Source organism: Wolffia australiana, chromosome 13 (assembly GCF_029677425.1).
Source record: "Wolffia australiana isolate 7733 chromosome 13, ASM2967742v1".
Taxonomy (NCBI): domain Eukaryota; kingdom Viridiplantae; phylum Streptophyta; class Magnoliopsida; order Alismatales; family Araceae; genus Wolffia; species Wolffia australiana.
In genome coordinates, this window is record NC_135847.1 from 3,200,008 (window position 1) to 3,218,380 (window position 18,373).

The 18,373-nt window shown below is 41.5% G+C and overlaps 2 protein-coding genes and 1 long non-coding RNA gene across 3 annotated transcripts; all 3 read right to left on the minus strand.

The window, feature by feature from the left end:
* Positions 1 to 4,158: 4,158 nt before the first annotated feature.
* LOC144711292 (uncharacterized) lies at positions 4,159 to 5,153 on the minus strand. Its single transcript, XR_013583515.1, has 2 exons — positions 4,630 to 5,153; positions 4,159 to 4,520 (listed from the first exon to the last, which is right to left on the minus strand). It is a non-coding gene; the product is annotated as an uncharacterized LOC144711292 (long non-coding RNA).
* An 863-nt stretch (positions 5,154 to 6,016) lies between these two features.
* Positions 6,017 to 10,235, minus strand: LOC144710977 (purple acid phosphatase 4-like). The gene is made up of 6 exons (XM_078584854.1): positions 9,744 to 10,235; positions 9,547 to 9,654; positions 7,578 to 7,705; positions 7,352 to 7,480; positions 6,449 to 6,516; positions 6,017 to 6,367 (listed from the first exon to the last, which is right to left on the minus strand). Exons 1-6 carry the CDS (start codon positions 10,081 to 10,083, stop codon positions 6,160 to 6,162), a joined length of 981 nt encoding a protein of 326 aa, XP_078440980.1. The 5' UTR covers positions 10,084 to 10,235; the 3' UTR covers positions 6,017 to 6,159.
* A 1,851-nt stretch (positions 10,236 to 12,086) lies between these two features.
* On the minus strand, positions 12,087 to 18,167 carry LOC144710875 (purple acid phosphatase 4-like). Its single transcript, XM_078584718.1, has 7 exons — positions 17,890 to 18,167; positions 16,459 to 16,615; positions 15,352 to 15,459; positions 15,133 to 15,260; positions 14,104 to 14,232; positions 12,535 to 12,602; positions 12,087 to 12,444 (listed from the first exon to the last, which is right to left on the minus strand). The coding sequence occupies exons 1-7, from the start codon at positions 18,106 to 18,108 to the stop codon at positions 12,234 to 12,236; spliced, it is 1,020 nt and encodes a 339-aa protein (XP_078440844.1). The 5' UTR covers positions 18,109 to 18,167; the 3' UTR covers positions 12,087 to 12,233.
* Between the last annotated feature and the right edge of the window lie 206 nt (positions 18,168 to 18,373).

Genomic DNA, 18,373 nt, shown 5'->3' on the forward strand with positions numbered 1-18,373 from the left:
CTTCTCTGCGCTCAATGTTTTTTTCCTTTTATCCTCTTGTCTCCTTCTTTCTTCTTTCAATTTCTCTTCTTCTCCTTTCTATTTTCTTCCTCCTTTTCCAGCTTACTTTCTCCTCTCCTCTTCTAAATTTTATATCTATTTGGTCATTTTTTTATCGTCCAAAATGTCTGTGTAGTATGGAATCTAGTGCGGACAATGTGCCACATGGGAGAATTGCCGTTGTGCCCGCGGTTGGGGCTGCGGATGAAGATAGGAATGAAGATCAGTGTCACATTCAAAATACGAGGAAGCCACCTAGAGCAAGAATATTTGAGTACTTCACGGAAGTGAAGGACTCAAAGTACATATGTGAACTTTGTCGTGCTATCAACCCTGCAGTTAAACGCTATTTACAACGGCCTAAAGATGGGAGCACAAATGTTTTCTGGCGACATTTGGCAACGGTTCATCGAAAGGTGCACGATGAACTTAAAGGTGCTTCCTCACCGCAGCGTTCTGTTGCGGAGGTGTTTGCAAATTTGTCATACACGAAGCAGTACTTCACTAGAGTAACTCCGGAGACGGAGAGGCAAGAAATTCTTTGGCTAATTGCTCGTAGTGTGTTGCCTTGGTCCTTTGCCGATACCGAGCAATTCCAACGGGCATGGAGATTTAGAGCTCAGTCCAACGTTAAGATGTATGGATGCTGGGCTATTAAGGAGACCGGTAGGACAGTATACACCCAACTGAAAACAGCCATCAAGAATAGGTGTCGTGACGTCTGCCGTGTGGCCCTCACGGAAGACGCATGGACTACTCCAAATGGCCATTCGATGTTAGGCGTAACCGGACATTGGGTCGATACAAAATGGAAGCTTGAAGAGCAGGTGCTTGGACTACGACACATCAAAGACAAGCATGACGGGGAGACGATGAGCGGATTGGTCCTTGCGGTCCTCGAAGATTTCAACCTTCAATCGAAGGTATGATAAATATTCCAAAACCAACTTGTTATTGGCCATCATTATTTTAGATTTTGCACCTCAACTTTGAATAACATGCAGATTTCTACTGTCACCACCGACAACGCTACGAATAACAGTACTATGATGCACTTTCTGTCGATAAGTTTGCGTGCCATGAATCCCGATTTTAGTAGTGACCGACATGTGCCATGTGTTGCACACGTCCTGAACCTGATCGTGCAGGCGGGGTTAAAAACATTATGTGCGATACCAAAGGAAACAGAGATGTCTGTGTTTGACGAAGTCGGAGATCCCATCAACACATCGTACGGTCGCACCTGCATCTCCCTAGGGGAGGCAGTGGCCCAGGTTCGTGAATTAGTGAAGGCTATTTCTCGCTCATCCCAGAGGAGGGCAGACTACGTGCAGATATGCCAGAATTTCAATATGCCAAACAACAATAAAGTGCCGCTGGACTGCCCAACAAGGTGGAACTCGACGTACACTATGCTGCGAGATGCCATAGATAAGCGAGAGGTTCTAGATCACATGGCGCGTGTGCTCATATCGACGAGCACGAAGAATTATACATTAGAGGCAGACGAGTGGCTGATGTTGGAAGATTTCAGCAAAATCTTAGAAGTCTTTCTTGAAGTAACGAACTTCATTAGTAGTTCCAAGGTTGTTACCGCAACGATGGTGCTCGTCTTAATCAAGACTATAGCAAATCACCTTAACGATGTCCTAGACCAGTTTGACAGGGATGGTATATTTGCAGTGATGAACATGCTACCAAACTCACAAAGGGAACATATCAGGGATGCTTGTGTGGCGATGACTAATAAATTTTCCAAATACGAGAGTATCATACGTCGCAATCAATGCATCGCAGCAGCAGCTTTACTTGACCCGGCAACAAAAATGGCTCTCTTGAAGACTCTATTGCATATCTGCGATCCTGGCTATAAAATTCACAGCTAACATTCATTCTAAGCCAAAAGCAAGACCTGAGCAGGAGTTGGATGCCTACCTCAACGAGCCCCTTACGCAAGACGGTGAAAGCCCTCTTAAATGGTGGATGGTCACCGGTGCCCGGGCTTACCCACACCTCGCAAAGTTAGCTATGGAGTACCTTTCTGTGCCAGCGACAAGTACACCAGCAGAGCGTCTATTTTCAGTCGGAAGTAATATTGTCTCGCCAGAACGATCAAACTTGGATGTCGAGAGTATTGAGATGTTGTGTGCATTATACTATTGGATGCGCCCTACAACTCAAATTGGCGATGTCATCGACTCGCCTCCATCTGAAGACACGGCCGAGGTATTTGGTTTCTTAATTTTCTTAAGTATTTTTCTGAATATTTTATTGTATCTAACGTTTCTTCTTACTGTTACTGCAGCATATTTCCTTGACGGAGGCCTGATCCCGAGGGTCGTCAAGCTCGTCATACGCTTTTTGCCCCACGGGCACTTCTTTCCAGCACGGTATGAGCACGACCCCCTTTCTGAATTGCCATACGTTACAGTTCACTCGTCGTCCATCTATCCCTTTATAGTGACAAAATTTTCGTATCTCAAATCTTCATCCTCTCTACATGTTCATTTATACATTTATCCACAAATCGGACCTACTTACCTTCTATCCATTTATCTACAATGTCATTTACATTTGCATGCTTCCACAACCGTATTTATCTCCCTCTCATATATGCCTCTCTTATGTTTACATGCTTACTCCACCTTCCATCTCTTTCACCGTCTCTCTAACATCCCTCTTGTAACTCCATCTCACATCCCTCTCTTTTCCTCTCTTACGTTTATTACCTCCACCATCCATCCATCTCTCCCTCTGCATCTCGTTCACCCCGTTTACTCTCTCATACATATCTCCTGAGAGAAAGTCAGAAAGGTCTCTCATCTCCTCCTCTCTCTCATGTACTCTCTCTCCCTTTCACTCTCTCTTCCTCTCTCTCTTTCTCACTATCTCATCTGCAGCTCTCTCTAATCGTCACAATGCAACTTGGGTTTCAGGCCTTTCACCTTTGCAAACATGGCTCCTCTCCTTCCATGACGAAGGCTTCGCAGTGCTGAGAAAACTCCACGTAAGATGGGTCCTCGAAGCCACTGCTCACAAGGAGATGCTCTATCTCTCCTCCCTTATATCTTCAGAAATTATTACAGACTGGACCTTGGAAATCCCTGTTTTTTTTATCTTTGTTCGTCCCCAACGTGGTGTTTTCACAATTAAAGTTATGGTTTCTTATAATATATGTTGTTTTCTTATACAATTTTTGAATTTTAGGTTGTTGCATCAATCAGTTACAAGTCAATAATTGGGTCTTTAAATCCCAACTGTGGCTACAAACAAATATTCTTTTGGGCCATGGAAAGGTCTATTTTGGGATTCAATCCACATCATAATAATCAATTTCCAACTTGAATAAGGAATTGTAAGAAATACACAAGAAGCAGCCATTTGAATATCATATTTGAGGAAGATGAAATGGTTTGAACATGAAAGTTGAAGGGAATAAGCAGCAGAATACTTAGACTAAAGTTGGAGGAGAGAAGCAGAAAACTAAAAAAAAGAAGGAATGGAAAAAATTTCTGCCAATTTTCACCGTCATCCGATATAGTCATCGATACGTTCCGTCATTCGTTCATAAATGTCGTCATCCGTCATCCGTTACAGATGACGGATATCGAATGACGAATGACGGATACAAGTCCGTTCAGTCATCCGTCAATCCACTTGGACGAAACGGGATGACGAAGTTGAAATGACGGATGACGAAACGGACTTCCGTCCTCCATGCCTGAATGGGACGCCTTCATCTCTCTATTTCTCTCTCTACAGACATCGTCTCTCTATTTCTCTCTCTACAGACATCGAAGACGCTTTGTCTCAAGATATGGTAAGATGGTAGATGCCACTTCTCTCTCTCTCGACATGAAAAATAGCAAAAGAAGCTAAAATGCCATAAACTATGCAATTCCCACATGTATCTTCAAGAGGTCTTCGGTCTGATCTCACTTGGATGGAGAGAGAAAGATGACATTCCCCAAATGGGCATCTTCATCTCTCTCTCTCTCTCTATCTCTCTCTCTCTTTCCATGGACATCAAAGGCGGTTGGTTTCAACTTCTTGATACTAAAAGATGGTCGATCCTACCTCTCTCTAAATATAAAAAAAATAACAGAAGCGTCAATAACAGAAAAAAAATAACAGTTAGAATCTCATTAACTCTGTAGTTTCCACCTGAATCTTCAAGAGGACAAGCACTTCTATCTCTATCACAGTATGATCTATCATCATCTTTCTCTCTTCTTCTTTCCTTCTCTCTCTACTGCTGCAGGCTAATGAGAGGATGCTTATACAGGCGCTGAATTGTTTCCTTTACAGCAAGCATTGGCTTCAATGTCGGGTTGTTCTTCCCAGGATAAACAGCGGCGAAGACAAAAGAAGAGGCAGAGGAAGATGATTAACATAAGCCCGAGCATTATCCCGCCGGTAACGAACGTGGTAAGAGCGCTATCTGGAGGAATATCAATATCTGTAGAAGACATCTTTTCAACCTGCTTCACGGCGCCAAGATAGATCTGAACGGTGAGATAGATGCGTAGAGAGATAGATAGATCAACAAAGAGAAAGAGATAGAATTATTAGGGTAGAAATGGGACTTACCTTGCGAGTTCCACCAAGACTTGGGCTGTTGTTTCTCTCTCGAGTCTAGAGATAGAAGTTAGAAAGAGAGATAAATATGATAGTTGAGAGAGGAAGAGAGAAAAGTTAAAGAACGTTCATCGCTGAAGCAGCGAGAGGGCTTTGCGTGTCTGGTTATCGATCGGGTAGAAAGAGAGTAACAGAAAGATGGGAATAGAGAAGAGAGAGAGAGAGAGAGAGAGAGAGCGAGCAAGAGAGAGAGAGAGAGCGAGCAAGAGAGAGAGAGAGAGAGAGCGAGAGAAAGAGAAAGAGAAAGAGAAAGAGAGAGATGAGAGATAGAGAGAGAAGTATTAACTGGCAGCTTTGGCGATAAAAATCTAAATTACTGTAAATCTACGGTGAAAGAGATGAGAATTGAGCTATAGCTTGCCAGTTTCTACTACACCTGCCGGTTTAGAAGTTATATAATCTAGATAAATCTATATCTATAGTGAGAGAAATATATGATAAATAGGCAAACCTTGTACCTTAGTCTAATGTTGATCGTGAGCCACCAATACCTTGTACCTTGTGTGTATATAAGCATATATTTTGTTTAGAGAAGGAGATAAAAATTATGGCATAACTAGCGACTCACACCATCCGACTTGGGATATTGAAAATATCTGTTTTGTTATATCTCTTGAGAGAGAAAGAGAGAGATGATGGTAAAACGTATACTACGTCTTTCAATGACCGGTTCTACCGTCAAAAATCGCTGTACTGTTACATATCTTACACAGAGAGAGAGGCCTAAATTGATTTGAAATTTGAAGGCATAGGCTTAAAAAATAACCCAGAAAAATAACTATTTTGTTAAGGCTCTAATGTTTAGTCGACCACATGATAACTAATACAGATATCTTAGCACTTCAATTTCGCCGTATATTTTCCACACCTACAATGCACACTTTTTGGACTTTGGAATCTATACAAAGAGATAATATAGCCATTGATATAGTTTCACATGGAGAATATAAAGGATCATCTTTCAAGTGTGACCCTATTCACCTGAAAAACTTAATCATGTTCATCCTAGCATATGATAGGCTTATTCTACACATCAATTAAACCCTACATTTATCTAAAATTTTCAGAATTGTCATACGTGAATCATTTTATCAAGAGTTAAACGATAGTTACTAGTCAACAATGATGTAATTTATTGCCCATTAGGAAATCAAGCTCAACATAAGTGAATCTAGACAAATAGATAACCTTGCCATTGATACAGTCTCTCATGGAGAATACTAGAGGATCCTCTTTCAAGTGTAATCCTACTACTGAGCAACATGAGAAACTTAATCATGTTCATCCTAACTTTTGATAGACTTAGATCCTATACATAACTAATGTGAACTTTTCAAAATTGCCATAAATGAACCATTTTATTAAGACACAAACGATATTTACTGGTCAAGAATAATGTATTTTATTGCCCATTAGAAATCAAGCTCAACATCAGCAACAACTCATCCCCTCTCTCTTTATCTTTCCTTTCCCCCCCTCTCTCTAGATGCTGTAGATGTCTTTAGTGGCGATCCAACGATGGAGAATCTCCCCAGTTATACTGTAAAATGAAACCTCCAAACGATCTTGGGTGAGCTCCATTGACATAAATCCCTGCCCATCATAGAAAAACCTTAATTTATCCTCATTTGGCGTATATACCCCTCTCCATGCCTTCGACCCCCCTCCACTTGTCAGAAATTGGATTGGGCTGCAAAAAAAACCCATGCAAGAAACCCTAATTAAAAGATCTGACATTATCATCTCTCTATATTCTCTTATTTTTTCTCACTTGTCGTTGCTGCTGATGTGCTCCAGGCAGTGATCGTGGCCGTTGATGTACAGATCGACGTCGTGGGCCTGAGAGAAATCATGAAAACTTTTGAATGATGTAAAGCTGTCAATTAAATTCAGTGGGTGTAGCAAACACCTGATCTTCATCTTCTAACACTAAAATTGATGATTAATGTTAATGTACGGCAAAAAAAGATTTTGATCTTCATAAAAACGTTGTAAACAACCAAATCCACTCTCAGAAAATTTTAGGAAAAATCTTGAAGATATCTAAACTAAGAAAGAAATGGGAAATCCAATAATCAAAAATTGACTTTTTGGTTCTGTATTTTCGCCAAGTAGAAAACCCCTAATGCCTATCAAACTTAGTCTTTATCAAAAACGTTATTGGTCTTTCCAGAAACATTGCAAAACAACCAAATCTATTTTTAGTCTTAAAATTGGGCATTTGATTTAGAGAAAAATTCAATGAAAAATGGTTGAAATATGGTACCAAACAACAAACGGAGATATCCCTTAATCACTTTTCTTAAATTTGGGGGTCTGAAACTTCACTTAGTGGAAAAAACAAATAGTAGGCGAAAAAAAACACAAATAATTCTCGGCGGGCTTTAAAGTTCCAGACAGAACAGCTTAGAAGTATTATCTATAAAGCAAATAAAGGAAGCTGGCATAGATCTCATGGATATCATTGTTCAGTTTTATGATCTTATTTGAAACTATCATAATAGAGGATTAATCAACCAAAATAATCATGAGCAGCTACTATACTGTAAGTTTCATCCTCTTGACAAATCTGTATCACTAAGATTACTATGAGAGTCTACTTATTAAAAAGGTTAATTTATTATAAACAAACAATACATTACATTACAATAAGAGAAAAAATATATATTACTACCTTTAGGATGGGAAGGAGGTGATTAACAAGTTCAGGAGTGTCTCCATGGATGCTGACACTGCGAATGGCATGATGGCCAATGACAAACTTCCACGTGGCATGAGATGACGTTAGGGCATCCTCCAAATCCTGCGTTTAGAAAGTCAACAGGTTTTTTGTGACTGGTCAAAGATGAAATATTAAGATACTATTAAGATGAAATATTAAGATAAAATATGGGTGATGCCTTCAAGGTGGTGGCTATGTAATTCTCCCTTGGAGAGATGCCTCTGGAGTCATGGGGGACGCCGTCTGGGTTAGTCCAGTAGCTTTCCACGAAGGGAGTCGTGTCTACGAAGAAGAACTGCGCGGTTTCTGCCACGGAAAATCGCTTGAAATTTGTATGGTTTCTTCGAATAATGAGAGTGGAGGAAGGAGATAGGAGGTAGATTGGTTTGTGGGTGATTAATAGAATACATAGATGGAGCAGAACTCGAGAGAGAGAGATATACAAAGAGAGAGATAAAGAGGGAAAGAGAGAGAGAGAGAGAGAGAGAGAGAGAGAGAGAGAGCTGGAAAGAGAGATAGAAAGAGGGAAAGAGAGAGGGAGAGGGGGAAAGAGAGATAGAGAGAGGGAAAGAGAATGAGAGAGAGGGAAAGAGAGTGGGAGAGAAGGAAAGAGAGATAGAGAGAGGGAAATAGAGCGATAGAAAGAGGGAAAGAGAGAGAGGGTGGGGGAAAGAGAGAGAGAGAGGGAGAGATAGAGTTGAGGAGAGGGAGGGGGAGAGATAGAGTTGAGGAGAGAGAGGGAGGAGGAGAGCGAGAGAGCGGGAGAAATGGGGAGAGATAGAGAGAGCGAGAGAAAGGGGTGGGGAGAGAGAGGGAGGAGAGCGAGAGAGCGGGAGGGAAGGGGGAGGTGTAGGGAGAGCGAGAGGAAGGGGGGGGGCGCGGGAGGGAGGAGAGAGAGAGAGAGAGGGGGAGGAGGGGGGGAGAGAGAGAGCGGGAAAAAGGGGGAGAAAGAGAGGGGGAGAGAGAAAGGGGGGGGGAGAGAGAGGGAGGAGAGCGAGAGAGCGGGAGAAAGGGGGGAGAGATAGAGAGAGCGAGAGAAAGGGGTGGGGAGAGAGAGGGAGGAGAGAGAGAGAGAGAGAGGGAGAAGGAGGAGAGCGAGAGAGCGGGAGAAATGGGGGAGATATAGAGAGAGCGAGAGAGAGGGAGGAGAGAGAGAGAGAGAGAGAGGAGAAGGAGGAGAGCGAGAGAGCGGGAGAAATGGGGGAGAAGGAGAGAGAGGGAGAGAGAGGGGGGGGGGGAGAGGGGGAGGAGAGAGAGAGAGAGAGAGGGAGAAGGAGGAGAGCGAGAGAGCGGGAGAAATGGGGGAGATATAGAGAGAGCGAGAGAAAGGGGTGGGGAGAGAGAGGGAGAAGGAGGAGAGAGAGAGAGAGGGGAGGAGGAGAGCGAGAGAGAGACAGGGGGATGAGGAGGAGAGCGAGAGAGAGAGGGGAGGAGGAGAGCGAGAGAGAGACAGGGGGATGAGGAGGAGAGAGAGAGGAGCGAGAGAGAGAGAGAGAGAGAGAGAGAGAGGAGGAGAGCAAGAAAGAGAGAGAGAAGGGACGGAGGAGAGAGAGAGAGAGAGAGGGAGGAGGAGCGCGAGAGAGAGAGAGAGGAGGCGAGAAAGAGAGGGAGGTGAGAGAGAGAGCGAGGGAGGAAGAGGCGAGAAAGAGAGGGAGGAGAGAGAGAGAGCGAGGGAGGAGGAGGCGAGAAAGAGAGGGAGGTGAGAGAGAGAGCGAGGGAGGAGGCGAGAAAGAGAGGAGGTGAGAGAGAGAGCGAGGAGGAGGAGGCGAGAAAGAGAGGAGGAGAGAGAGAGAGCGAGGGAGGAAGAGGCGAGAAAGAGAGGGAGGAGAGAGAGAGAGCGAGGGAGGAGGAGGCGAGAAAGAGAGGGAGGTGAGAGAGAGAGCGAGGGAGGAGGAGGCGAGAAAGAGAGGGAGGTGAGAGAGAGAGCGAGGGAGGAGGAGGCGAGAAAGAGAGGGAGGTGAGAGAGAGAGCGAGGGAGGAGGAGGCGAGAAAGAGAGGGAGGTGAGAGAGAGAGCGAGGGAGGAGGAGGCGAGAAAGAGAGGGAGGTGAGAGAGAGAGAGAAAGGGAGAGAGAGAGAGAAAGGGAGAGAGAGAGAGAGAAAGGGGGAGAGAGAGAGAGAGAGAGAGAGAAAGGGAGAGAGAGGGAACCTGCGTCTACGACGAAAGATCTCATGCATGTCCAGCGCCCATCAATTTCCCGGAGAAGAGGACTCAACTGGGAAAGAACATCTCCCCGATAATCATGATTCCCCAAAACTGCCAGGATTTCCCCTCGTTATCATTCCAGAAAATTCCCCACGTCTTAATCAGATTCATTCCAGAGAACATCAAAGGCAAAAACTCACCGCTGTACCAAGGTTTTCGCAGACTCTGCGCCGTATACACACCCGAGAAAGACTCAATGAACGCCGCATCCTCAACGCCGGTCAACCCGTTATCGTAGAAATTGTCCCCCGTCGAAACGACGAAATCAACGCTCAGATCTTCCCCAGTTCTTCCGAGCTGATCAGCCACCGTTGATTGGTTGAACGTCCCTCTCCTGCCCCAATCGCCTATTACAAGAACGCTGAGAGAACCGTCGGATTTAACGGGGTGGTGGAGAACTGGAAGACCCGCCAAGACATGGCTGAGAAGAACGGCGATCTCAGCGAGAACGATGAGACCCACGGCGGTGGGGGCTGCCATTGCTCTGCACAGCTCAAGAGAGTGCAGGCCAATCAGTAAATCGAAGAAGAAATACGAAGAAGACGACGATAAAATAGGGGGGAATCAGAGGGAATAATGTAGCTGGATTGCAATACGGCGCGGTATGGGAATCGCGAGGAAGACGGGATTTTTACGCATGAATAATGATTTTGTTGGTTATAATTTTCTTATCATAAATCATTCATGAATAAACTTTGTTTTGATTTATAAAGCCTATGTAATTTGGTAATCTAAAATCCGGAATCAATGAACAAGTTCATGCTTGACTAGCGAAGCAGATAGATTTTAAGGAAGAGATATAAGTCCAAGAATTTGGTTTTAATCCATTCTCTTTACAGATTCAGCAGTTTCATGACTATGAGGGATACTTCAATATATCCTCAGATGACGGTGTGGGGGGCTAATATTATTGTCTGTACCAACAGACAACTCAACCTACCAACTGTTGTTTCTTGAGATTCAAACAAAGGGAAAAGGTAAATTGATTAACCTATCAGATCTAAAGTTTATGGGTCATCCCCAAGTTGCCCACGCTGACAGAAATAGAGAGATAGAGAGAGAAGAAAGATTCTTGTCATACCTTCAAACAAATGACAGAGTTACACCACATGGCCGAACGTTGGCAATAATACGTCCGGATGGGTGACCTGGAGGCTTATCCATAGCCCCTCTCTCTGTCTCTTTCTGTCTCTTTCTGTCTCTCTCTCTCTCTCTCTCTCTCTCTCTCTCAGCGTGGGCATACGGGTGGTGACCCATAAACTTTAGATCTGATAGGTTAATCAATTTACCTTTTCCCTTTGTTTGAACCTGAAGAAACAGCAGCTGGTAGTTTAAGTTGTATATACCTGGAGGCTTATCCATACCTCCTCTCTCTCTCCCTCTCTATCTCTCTATCTATCTATCTGTCTATCTATCTATCTATCTATCTATCTATCTGTCCATGTATTTATGTATCTAGCTATCTCTCTCTCACACACACACAGACTCTCTCTCCCTCTCATGGAAGACAAGGGAGTTGTACTTGCGTGAAGTGTGAGTAGAACCAATCAAAGAAGACCGAATAAATGATATATAACTAGAAAACACGAACCCCCAGGCCAAGATCTGAAATTATAACATTATAAACAAAGAGCGAACAATCAATATTAACATGCGTAAATCAATACGGAGGTCAGAAATTTTCCCAATCCAGATTCAACTCAAGGGACAATAAAGAACACTATAAATAACACATTCTAGTAAATCATATTTTGCGGATCCATGATCAGAGATACAATGTCGCCCCTCTTACATTTGTTCTTCGTTCTCCTCTTTTCGCTCTACATAGAATTCTTGATTTCTTTCGTCCCTCTCTCTTCTCTGACACACACATACACACTCTTAACTATCTCACTCTCTCTCTCCTCTCCCTCTCCCTTCTTTCTCTGCCCTCTCATTCTCCCCTCTTTCACTCTCTTCCTCTGTCCTCTCATTCTCTCTTCTTTCACTCTGTTTCTCACTCCTTTTATTATCCCTTCTTTCTCTTTCTTTCTTTCTCATCTCATTCACCATTCTTTCACTCGCATTCTATTTCTTTCTCTCTCATCTCTTTCACCATTCTTTCACTCTCTTTCTCTGTTTTCTCATTTCCCTTCTTTCGGTCTCTTTTCCTCTCCTCTTATTATCCCTTCTTTCCCTCTCTTTCTTTCTGCTCTTATTATGCCTTCTTTCGCTCTCTTTCTCTTTCTTCTCTCCTCTCACTCTCCCGTCTTTCACTCTCTGTATCTCTCCTCTCACTCTCCCTTCTTTCAGTCTATGTATCTCTCCTCTTATTATCCCTTCTTTCAATCTCTGTATCTCTCCTCTTATTATCCCTTCTTTCACTCTCTGTCTATTTTTCTCTCTCCTCTCATTCTCCTTTCTTTCACTCTCTCTCTCTCCTATCACTTTCCCTTCTCTCTCACTCTCAAGATGAAAGGATGAAGCGATTCAGCAGTACTCCATAAACAACACTACAAATAACGTACTATTGAGATTTATATTCTGCATATCCATGATTAATATAATATCTCCTCCCTATCTCGGATATCTATTTCTTACATCTTACTGTCCCCTCTCTCTATCTCTCATTCTTTCTTCATTGTCTCTCTCTAGATGAAAGAATAAAGGGATTTTACTGTGCTCCATCGGTGAAGAACTTCTCCAGAAATGCCATGGAAGGCGAGCTCGAGGCGATCTCCTGAGATTTTCATAGAGAGGAATCCCTGCCCATCGTAGAAGAACATCACCCTATCTTCGTTATTCCTCAGCACCCCTCTCCAAGCCTTAGATCCTCCCCCGCTTGTCAAAAACTGAATTGGGCTGGTAAGAACAACACATTTTCATAATCAGAAAACCGTAAATGAATCAGAAGTCCATGGAAACCCGAAACTTCTTCTGTATTTTTCTTACCTGTCGCTGCTGCTGATGTGCTCCAGGCAGTGATCGTGGCCGTTGATGTACAGATCAACGTCGTTCGCCTGCATGGAGGTGGAGGATAGTAAGGGTCATAACCATAAGTCACTTACTACTTTATATAATAACGAGATACAAATGATAAATGCACAACAAAGTAACCACAACATTGGTACTAACCACACAATAAATTTAAAAAATAGTTGCAAGAAAACACCGGTACATTAACAGTAACCACACATATAACTAATCACAAGATTATTAGTGACCACAACATTAGTAGTAGCCACGAAAAAATATCACAACATCGGAGTAGCAGACACAGTTTTTATGAGATTATTAATAGACCACAATAATAATAGTAAAGACATAAAATTAAACACAAGTTTAGTAACCACAACATTAATAGTTATCACACATAAAACTAACCACAAGATTACTAGAGGCCACAACATTAATAATAACCATGTAGACATAATCAAAACATTCGTCGCAACCACACAAAATAATAATCACAACATTTCTTGAAACCATTATAATACTAATGACAAACATAACATTAATCACAACATTAATAGAAACCGCTTATAAAAGTAATAACGAGATTAGTAGAGACCATAACATCAGCATTAACCACACAGAAGTAATCACAACATTGGTAGTAACCGCACAAAAAAGTAGTCACAACATTTGTAGTAACCACAAAATTAACAGTAACCACATATATAACTTATCGTAAGATTACTGGCAACCATAACATTAACATTAATCACACATAAAACTAATCACATCATTAGTAGAAAGCACAACATTAATAGTTACCACCTATAAAACTAATCACAAGATTTATAGTAATCATAACACTAATACTAACTACACATAAAACTAATCACAAGAGTACTGTGCCCACAACATTACTAGTAACCACTTATAGAACGAGTCATAAGATTACTAGTGACCACAATATTAGTAGCAACCGCACGGAAATAATCACAACATTACTAGTAACCAGACCATTAGTAGTAATTACACAAAAATAATCACAACACTGGTAGTAACCACAACGTCAGTAGGAATCACACCATACATTGAAATAAACTACACGCAGACATCAAAACATCAATAGTACGCACATAAAAAATATTCTAAACATTAGCAGTAACCGCATCACTATTATTGACCACACCATTAGTGGAAATGATAACAACACTAAAATACAACCGGACAATCAACTAAACAGCATATAAATCCCAGATCAATGTTCAAACGTAGATTTGAACATTAGGAATACGATTCAACTTGTAGTCTTGTGCATTCTATCTTCTTGATTCTCTTAAAGACGGAGAATGCTATTTTTAGGGTTCTTCTAGCTATCATCTTAACGCTCGGCTGAACAGTCATCTAAACACAATACAAATGCGAGATCAATGTACAAACAAAGGTTTGATCATTAAAAATACGCGATTCAACGTATAATCGTGTTCATTCTCTATACTTGATTCCCTTACAGTTCTATGTTCATTGAAAATATTACTTTTAGGGTTCTTCCAATTATCATTAGCTTACCTTCAGAACAGGGAGAAGAAGCTCAACAAGCTCTGAAGTGTCTCCATGAATGCTGGCACTGCGAATTGCGTGGTGGCCGACGACGATCTTCCACCTCGCCTGTGACGCCCTCAACTCCTCTTCCAAGTCCTGTAAAACACATTTTCCAAAATTGAATACTGTCTCTCTTCACCAGAAGAGAAAATTACTCTATCTCTCTCTCTAAATCTTTCTATATCACTATATTTTTCGTCTGTCTCCATCCCTTTCTCCATCTCTTTCAATATATCCATCTCCTTCTCAGCTAACTCTGAATATATCTCTATCTGTATACAAGTATATATTAATCCCCATGTCGCTATCTTTATCTGACTAAATAGATATCAATCTCTATTTCTGTTTCTATGTCTATAGATCTCTGTCTATGTCTATTTCCGTATCTCCTTCAATATCTCTATCTCCACCACTATCCGCATCTTCTTATCTCTATCCTCACATCTCTAATTCTATGGATGTGTCTATTTCGATCTCTTTCAATATCCTTATCTGAACCTCTATCTCTATCTCTACCACTAAGCAAATTTCTATCTCTATCTGAATCTCTACCACTACGCATATTTATATCTATATCTGAATCTCTATATCTATCTCTATCTCTACTACTGCGCATATTACTATCTCTATCTTTATATCTACCACTTAGCATATTTATATCTCTATCTGAACCTCTATCTCTATCTCCACCACTAACCATATCTATATATCTCTATCCTTCTATTTCGATCTCTCTTTTAATATCGATATCCGAACCTCTATCTCTATCTCTTCCACTTTCTCTATGTATTCATCTCTATCTACACATTTCTACAGCTCTATCAACATCACATCCAAGCCTACATCTCTATCTCTATCTCTACATGTCGATTTCTCTTACTCTACACGGAGCTTCACGCCTCCATCTCTCTTTCTACATAAATATATGTACATTATCTATGTACATCATTCCTAGTTCTCTATCCCTATCCCCATCTCTATCTCCACCCATCTTACGCTGAGAAGGCTTGAGATGTAAGCTTCTCTGGGTGCAACGCCGCGCCAGTCAAAGTGCTTGAGACCGGGATGAGTCCAGTAGCGAAGAACAAAGGGGGTCGTGTCCAAAAAGAAGAACTCCGCCACCTCTGATTAAACATAGTTTACCCTTTGATTTAGATTAAAAAACTTGTTAAACAGAGAAAATTATCTCTCATTTTCTCTAATCGCATGATTTACCTGCGTCTACGATGAAGGATCGCATGCAGATCCATCGTCGATCCATCTCTCTCAACACTGGGGCCAGCTGGGCAAGAACGTCGCCGTGATAATCGTGGTTACCTAGGACTTTTGATTCATATTTGAGGCAAAACTAATTTCTCAGTAGAAAATATGAGTAAATCTTTGAAAAAAAACTGTTTGAATTGATAATATAGAGCAGGAAATCCTTCTCTTTCTCTCTCTAATTTTGTCTCCATTGCTCTGATATTCTAGACCTTATTTCTCTCTCTTTCCTATTTTACGTAGAGTTCGAGTTTGAAGGAGCCACCCGCGTATCATTATAAAATCAACATAAACTGCCATAAAAGTTTGTAAGATAAATAGGAAACCGAAATTGTTCTGTTCTCTCTCTAACTTTGTCTCCCATGTTCTGAGTTGAGATAGATGCGAGTAGGGGCCGCCGGATTATGAGTAGCAAATCTATGCAAACTTCTGAAAAACCCTAATTTTATGAGGTATTCCAGAGCCGGAAATCGTTATTTCTCTCTCTATCTTTCTCTATATATCTATCTATCTATCTATCACTCTATCTATCTACCAGAGAGTCTCTCTTTCTTTCTTCTTTTAAGTAGAGATAGAGGTAAGGCCGCTTATCCAAGGAAAATCTACACAAATTTCAATAACACATACTTATCAGAAAATCCATACCCTGAACTCCATCTCTTCCTATGCCTATCCGTCTCTTCCTATGTCTCTCTCTAGATGTATATATCTCTATCTCTCTATCTATCTATCTCTATCTCTCTCTCTATCTATATATTTATCTATCTATCTATCTCTCTATCTCTCTCTCCCTCGTTCTGAGCACTGATTGTGACGAGGATTCGTCAATCAGGCCTTTAAAATTCCACCTTGACTTCCCCAAACACACTTCCATCAGAAATCCAGACCCGCAACTCCCTCTCTTCCCATTTTCAAGTTTCTCTCCCTAACTTTCTCTCTCTAGTTCTGAGCAGCAATTGAGATAATAAACACTCTCCAGCATATCAGACGAAACTATTGTTTCCCTGTAGACCATACCGGGAAATCATATTATCTCTCTCTAGCTTTCTCTCTCTAACTTACCGGCGTACCAGGGCTTGTGCAAGCTGGGAGCAGTGTAAATGTTTTTGAAGGATAAGGCAAAGACTGGGTCGTTGATGTTTTTGAGGCCGCGGTCGTAGAAGTTGTCGCCCGTGGAGATGACGAAGTCGATGTCCAGCTCGCTCCCTATCCTGCCCATCTGACCGCCAATCGGATCGTCATGGATAGAAAATTTAGAGAGAGAGATAAGTATGTGAAGAAGAGAGAGATACGTATGTAAAGAAGAGAGAGAGATACGTATTTAAAAAAGAGAGAGAGATACGTATATGAAGAAGAGAGAGAGATACGTATATGAGATTGACAGATTGTGAGAGAGATGAAAATATGGAAATTTCCGGTGGACAGCGGGATGACATAAACTGTAGAGGGGAAAGAGAGAGAGAGAGAGAGAGAGAGAGAGAGAGAGAGAGAGGAGTGGGAAGTCGAAGATAGAGATAGAGAGAAAAGAAAAGAGAGATGATACAGAGTTGAAAAATGATAGACGGAGATAGAGAAAAAGAAAGAGAGAGATATACATAGTTGAAGAATGATAGACGGAGATAGAGAAAAAGAAAGAGAGATATACAGAGTTGACGAATGATGGATAGAGACAGAGAGAAAATAAGAGAGAGATATACAGAGTTGAAGAATGATGGATAGTGATAGAGAGATAATAAGAGAGAGATATACTGAGTTGACGAATGATGGATAGAGATAGAGAGAAAAGAAGAGAGAGATATACTGAGTTGACGAATGATGGATAGAGATAGAGAGAAAAGAAGAGAGAGATACAGAGTTGACGAATGATTGGTAGAAAGAGAGAGAGATACAGAGTGGAAGAATGCTGGATAGAGATAAAGAGAAAAGAAGGGAGAGATATACAGAGTTGACGAATGATGGATAGACATAGAGAGAAAAGAAGAGAGAGATATACAGAGTTGACGAAGGATTGATAGAAAGAGAGATGAAAAATAAAGGAATCTGAATATATAGGCTGGGGGAGTGTACAGGAGAGGTTGAGATAGAGATGTTGAGAGAGAGAGAGAGAGTTAGAGAAGCCAAAAAGAGAGAGAAATAGAATAATAGAAAAATAGATAGATCTGAAACAGTGGAATTTTAAGATAAAGATCGGTTAACAGAACAGAGAAGAACCCAGATGGGTAAAGACAGAGACAGAGACAGAGAGAGAAGTAGAACTCGCAGAGGAAGAATTGACAGACACAGATAGAAAAATTCACAGAGTCAGAACAAGAGTACTGAATGGTATTCAGAGATGTTCTCTTGAGAGAGAAAGAAAAACATTCAACACAGCGGAGAAGATCAAACCAGTAGAAACAAGAACTCACAAAATCCCAGAAAGCCAAAAAAGAGAAATTTCTAGAGAGAGAAACCAGAAATAAAAGAAACAATTCCTACTGGATAAAATCTACTGACCTGAGCAGCCACTCTAGACTGATTATATCCTCCTCTTCTGCCCCAGTCGCCGACGACGAGGAGAGAGACTGACCCATCGTTCTTAGCCGGTTGCTCCACCCGTGTAATCTCCGCCGTCGAAGGCGAAAGAGATAGCCAGATAACCGTCAGATCGAAAAGAATAATCGCCGGCGACGATCTCCGCCGTTGATTTCTTCCTCCGCCGCCGCCCCCCGCCATGAATTCTTCTCTCAGTCGCAGCCAGTCAGATGAAGAAGAAGACTGGCGGATGGCCAAGACGACTTATCCAGACTGGAAACTTGGAATTTAGTCAATCCACGGAGGTTTTTTTTTTACAAGGAATTAATTGATTTTGCAAGAATTATTATTTACGTGTTGAATAGTTAAATATTTTGTGGTTGTTTTCTGGGAACATGGTCAGATTCGTTTGGATCTTACAATCTTTTTATAATTTTTTAATAGCAATTCTGGGTGAATTTGTAAT

Coding starts and splice junctions, on each gene's coding strand:
- LOC144710875 (XM_078584718.1), bottom strand. CDS start 18,108: ATGGCGGGGGGCGGCGGCGGAGGAAGAAATCAACGGCGGAGATCGTCG. Junction 14,233..15,132: donor ACATCTCAAGCCTTCTCAGC/GTAAGATGGGTG, acceptor TGTGTTTTACAG/GACTTGGAAGAGGAGTTGAG. Junction 12,603..14,103: donor TTCTTCTCCCTGTTCTGAAG/GTAAGCTAATGA, acceptor ACCTCCATGCAG/GCGAACGACGTTGATCTGTA.
- LOC144710977 (XM_078584854.1), bottom strand. CDS start 10,083: ATGGCAGCCCCCACCGCCGTGGGTCTCATCGTTCTCGCTGAGATCGCC. Junction 9,655..9,743: donor GCGAAAACCTTGGTACAGCG/GTGAGTTTTTGC, acceptor AAATCCTGGCAG/TTTTGGGGAATCATGATTAT. Junction 6,517..7,351: donor ACCTCCTTCCCATCCTAAAG/GTAGTAATATAT, acceptor GATTTCTCTCAG/GCCCACGACGTCGATCTGTA.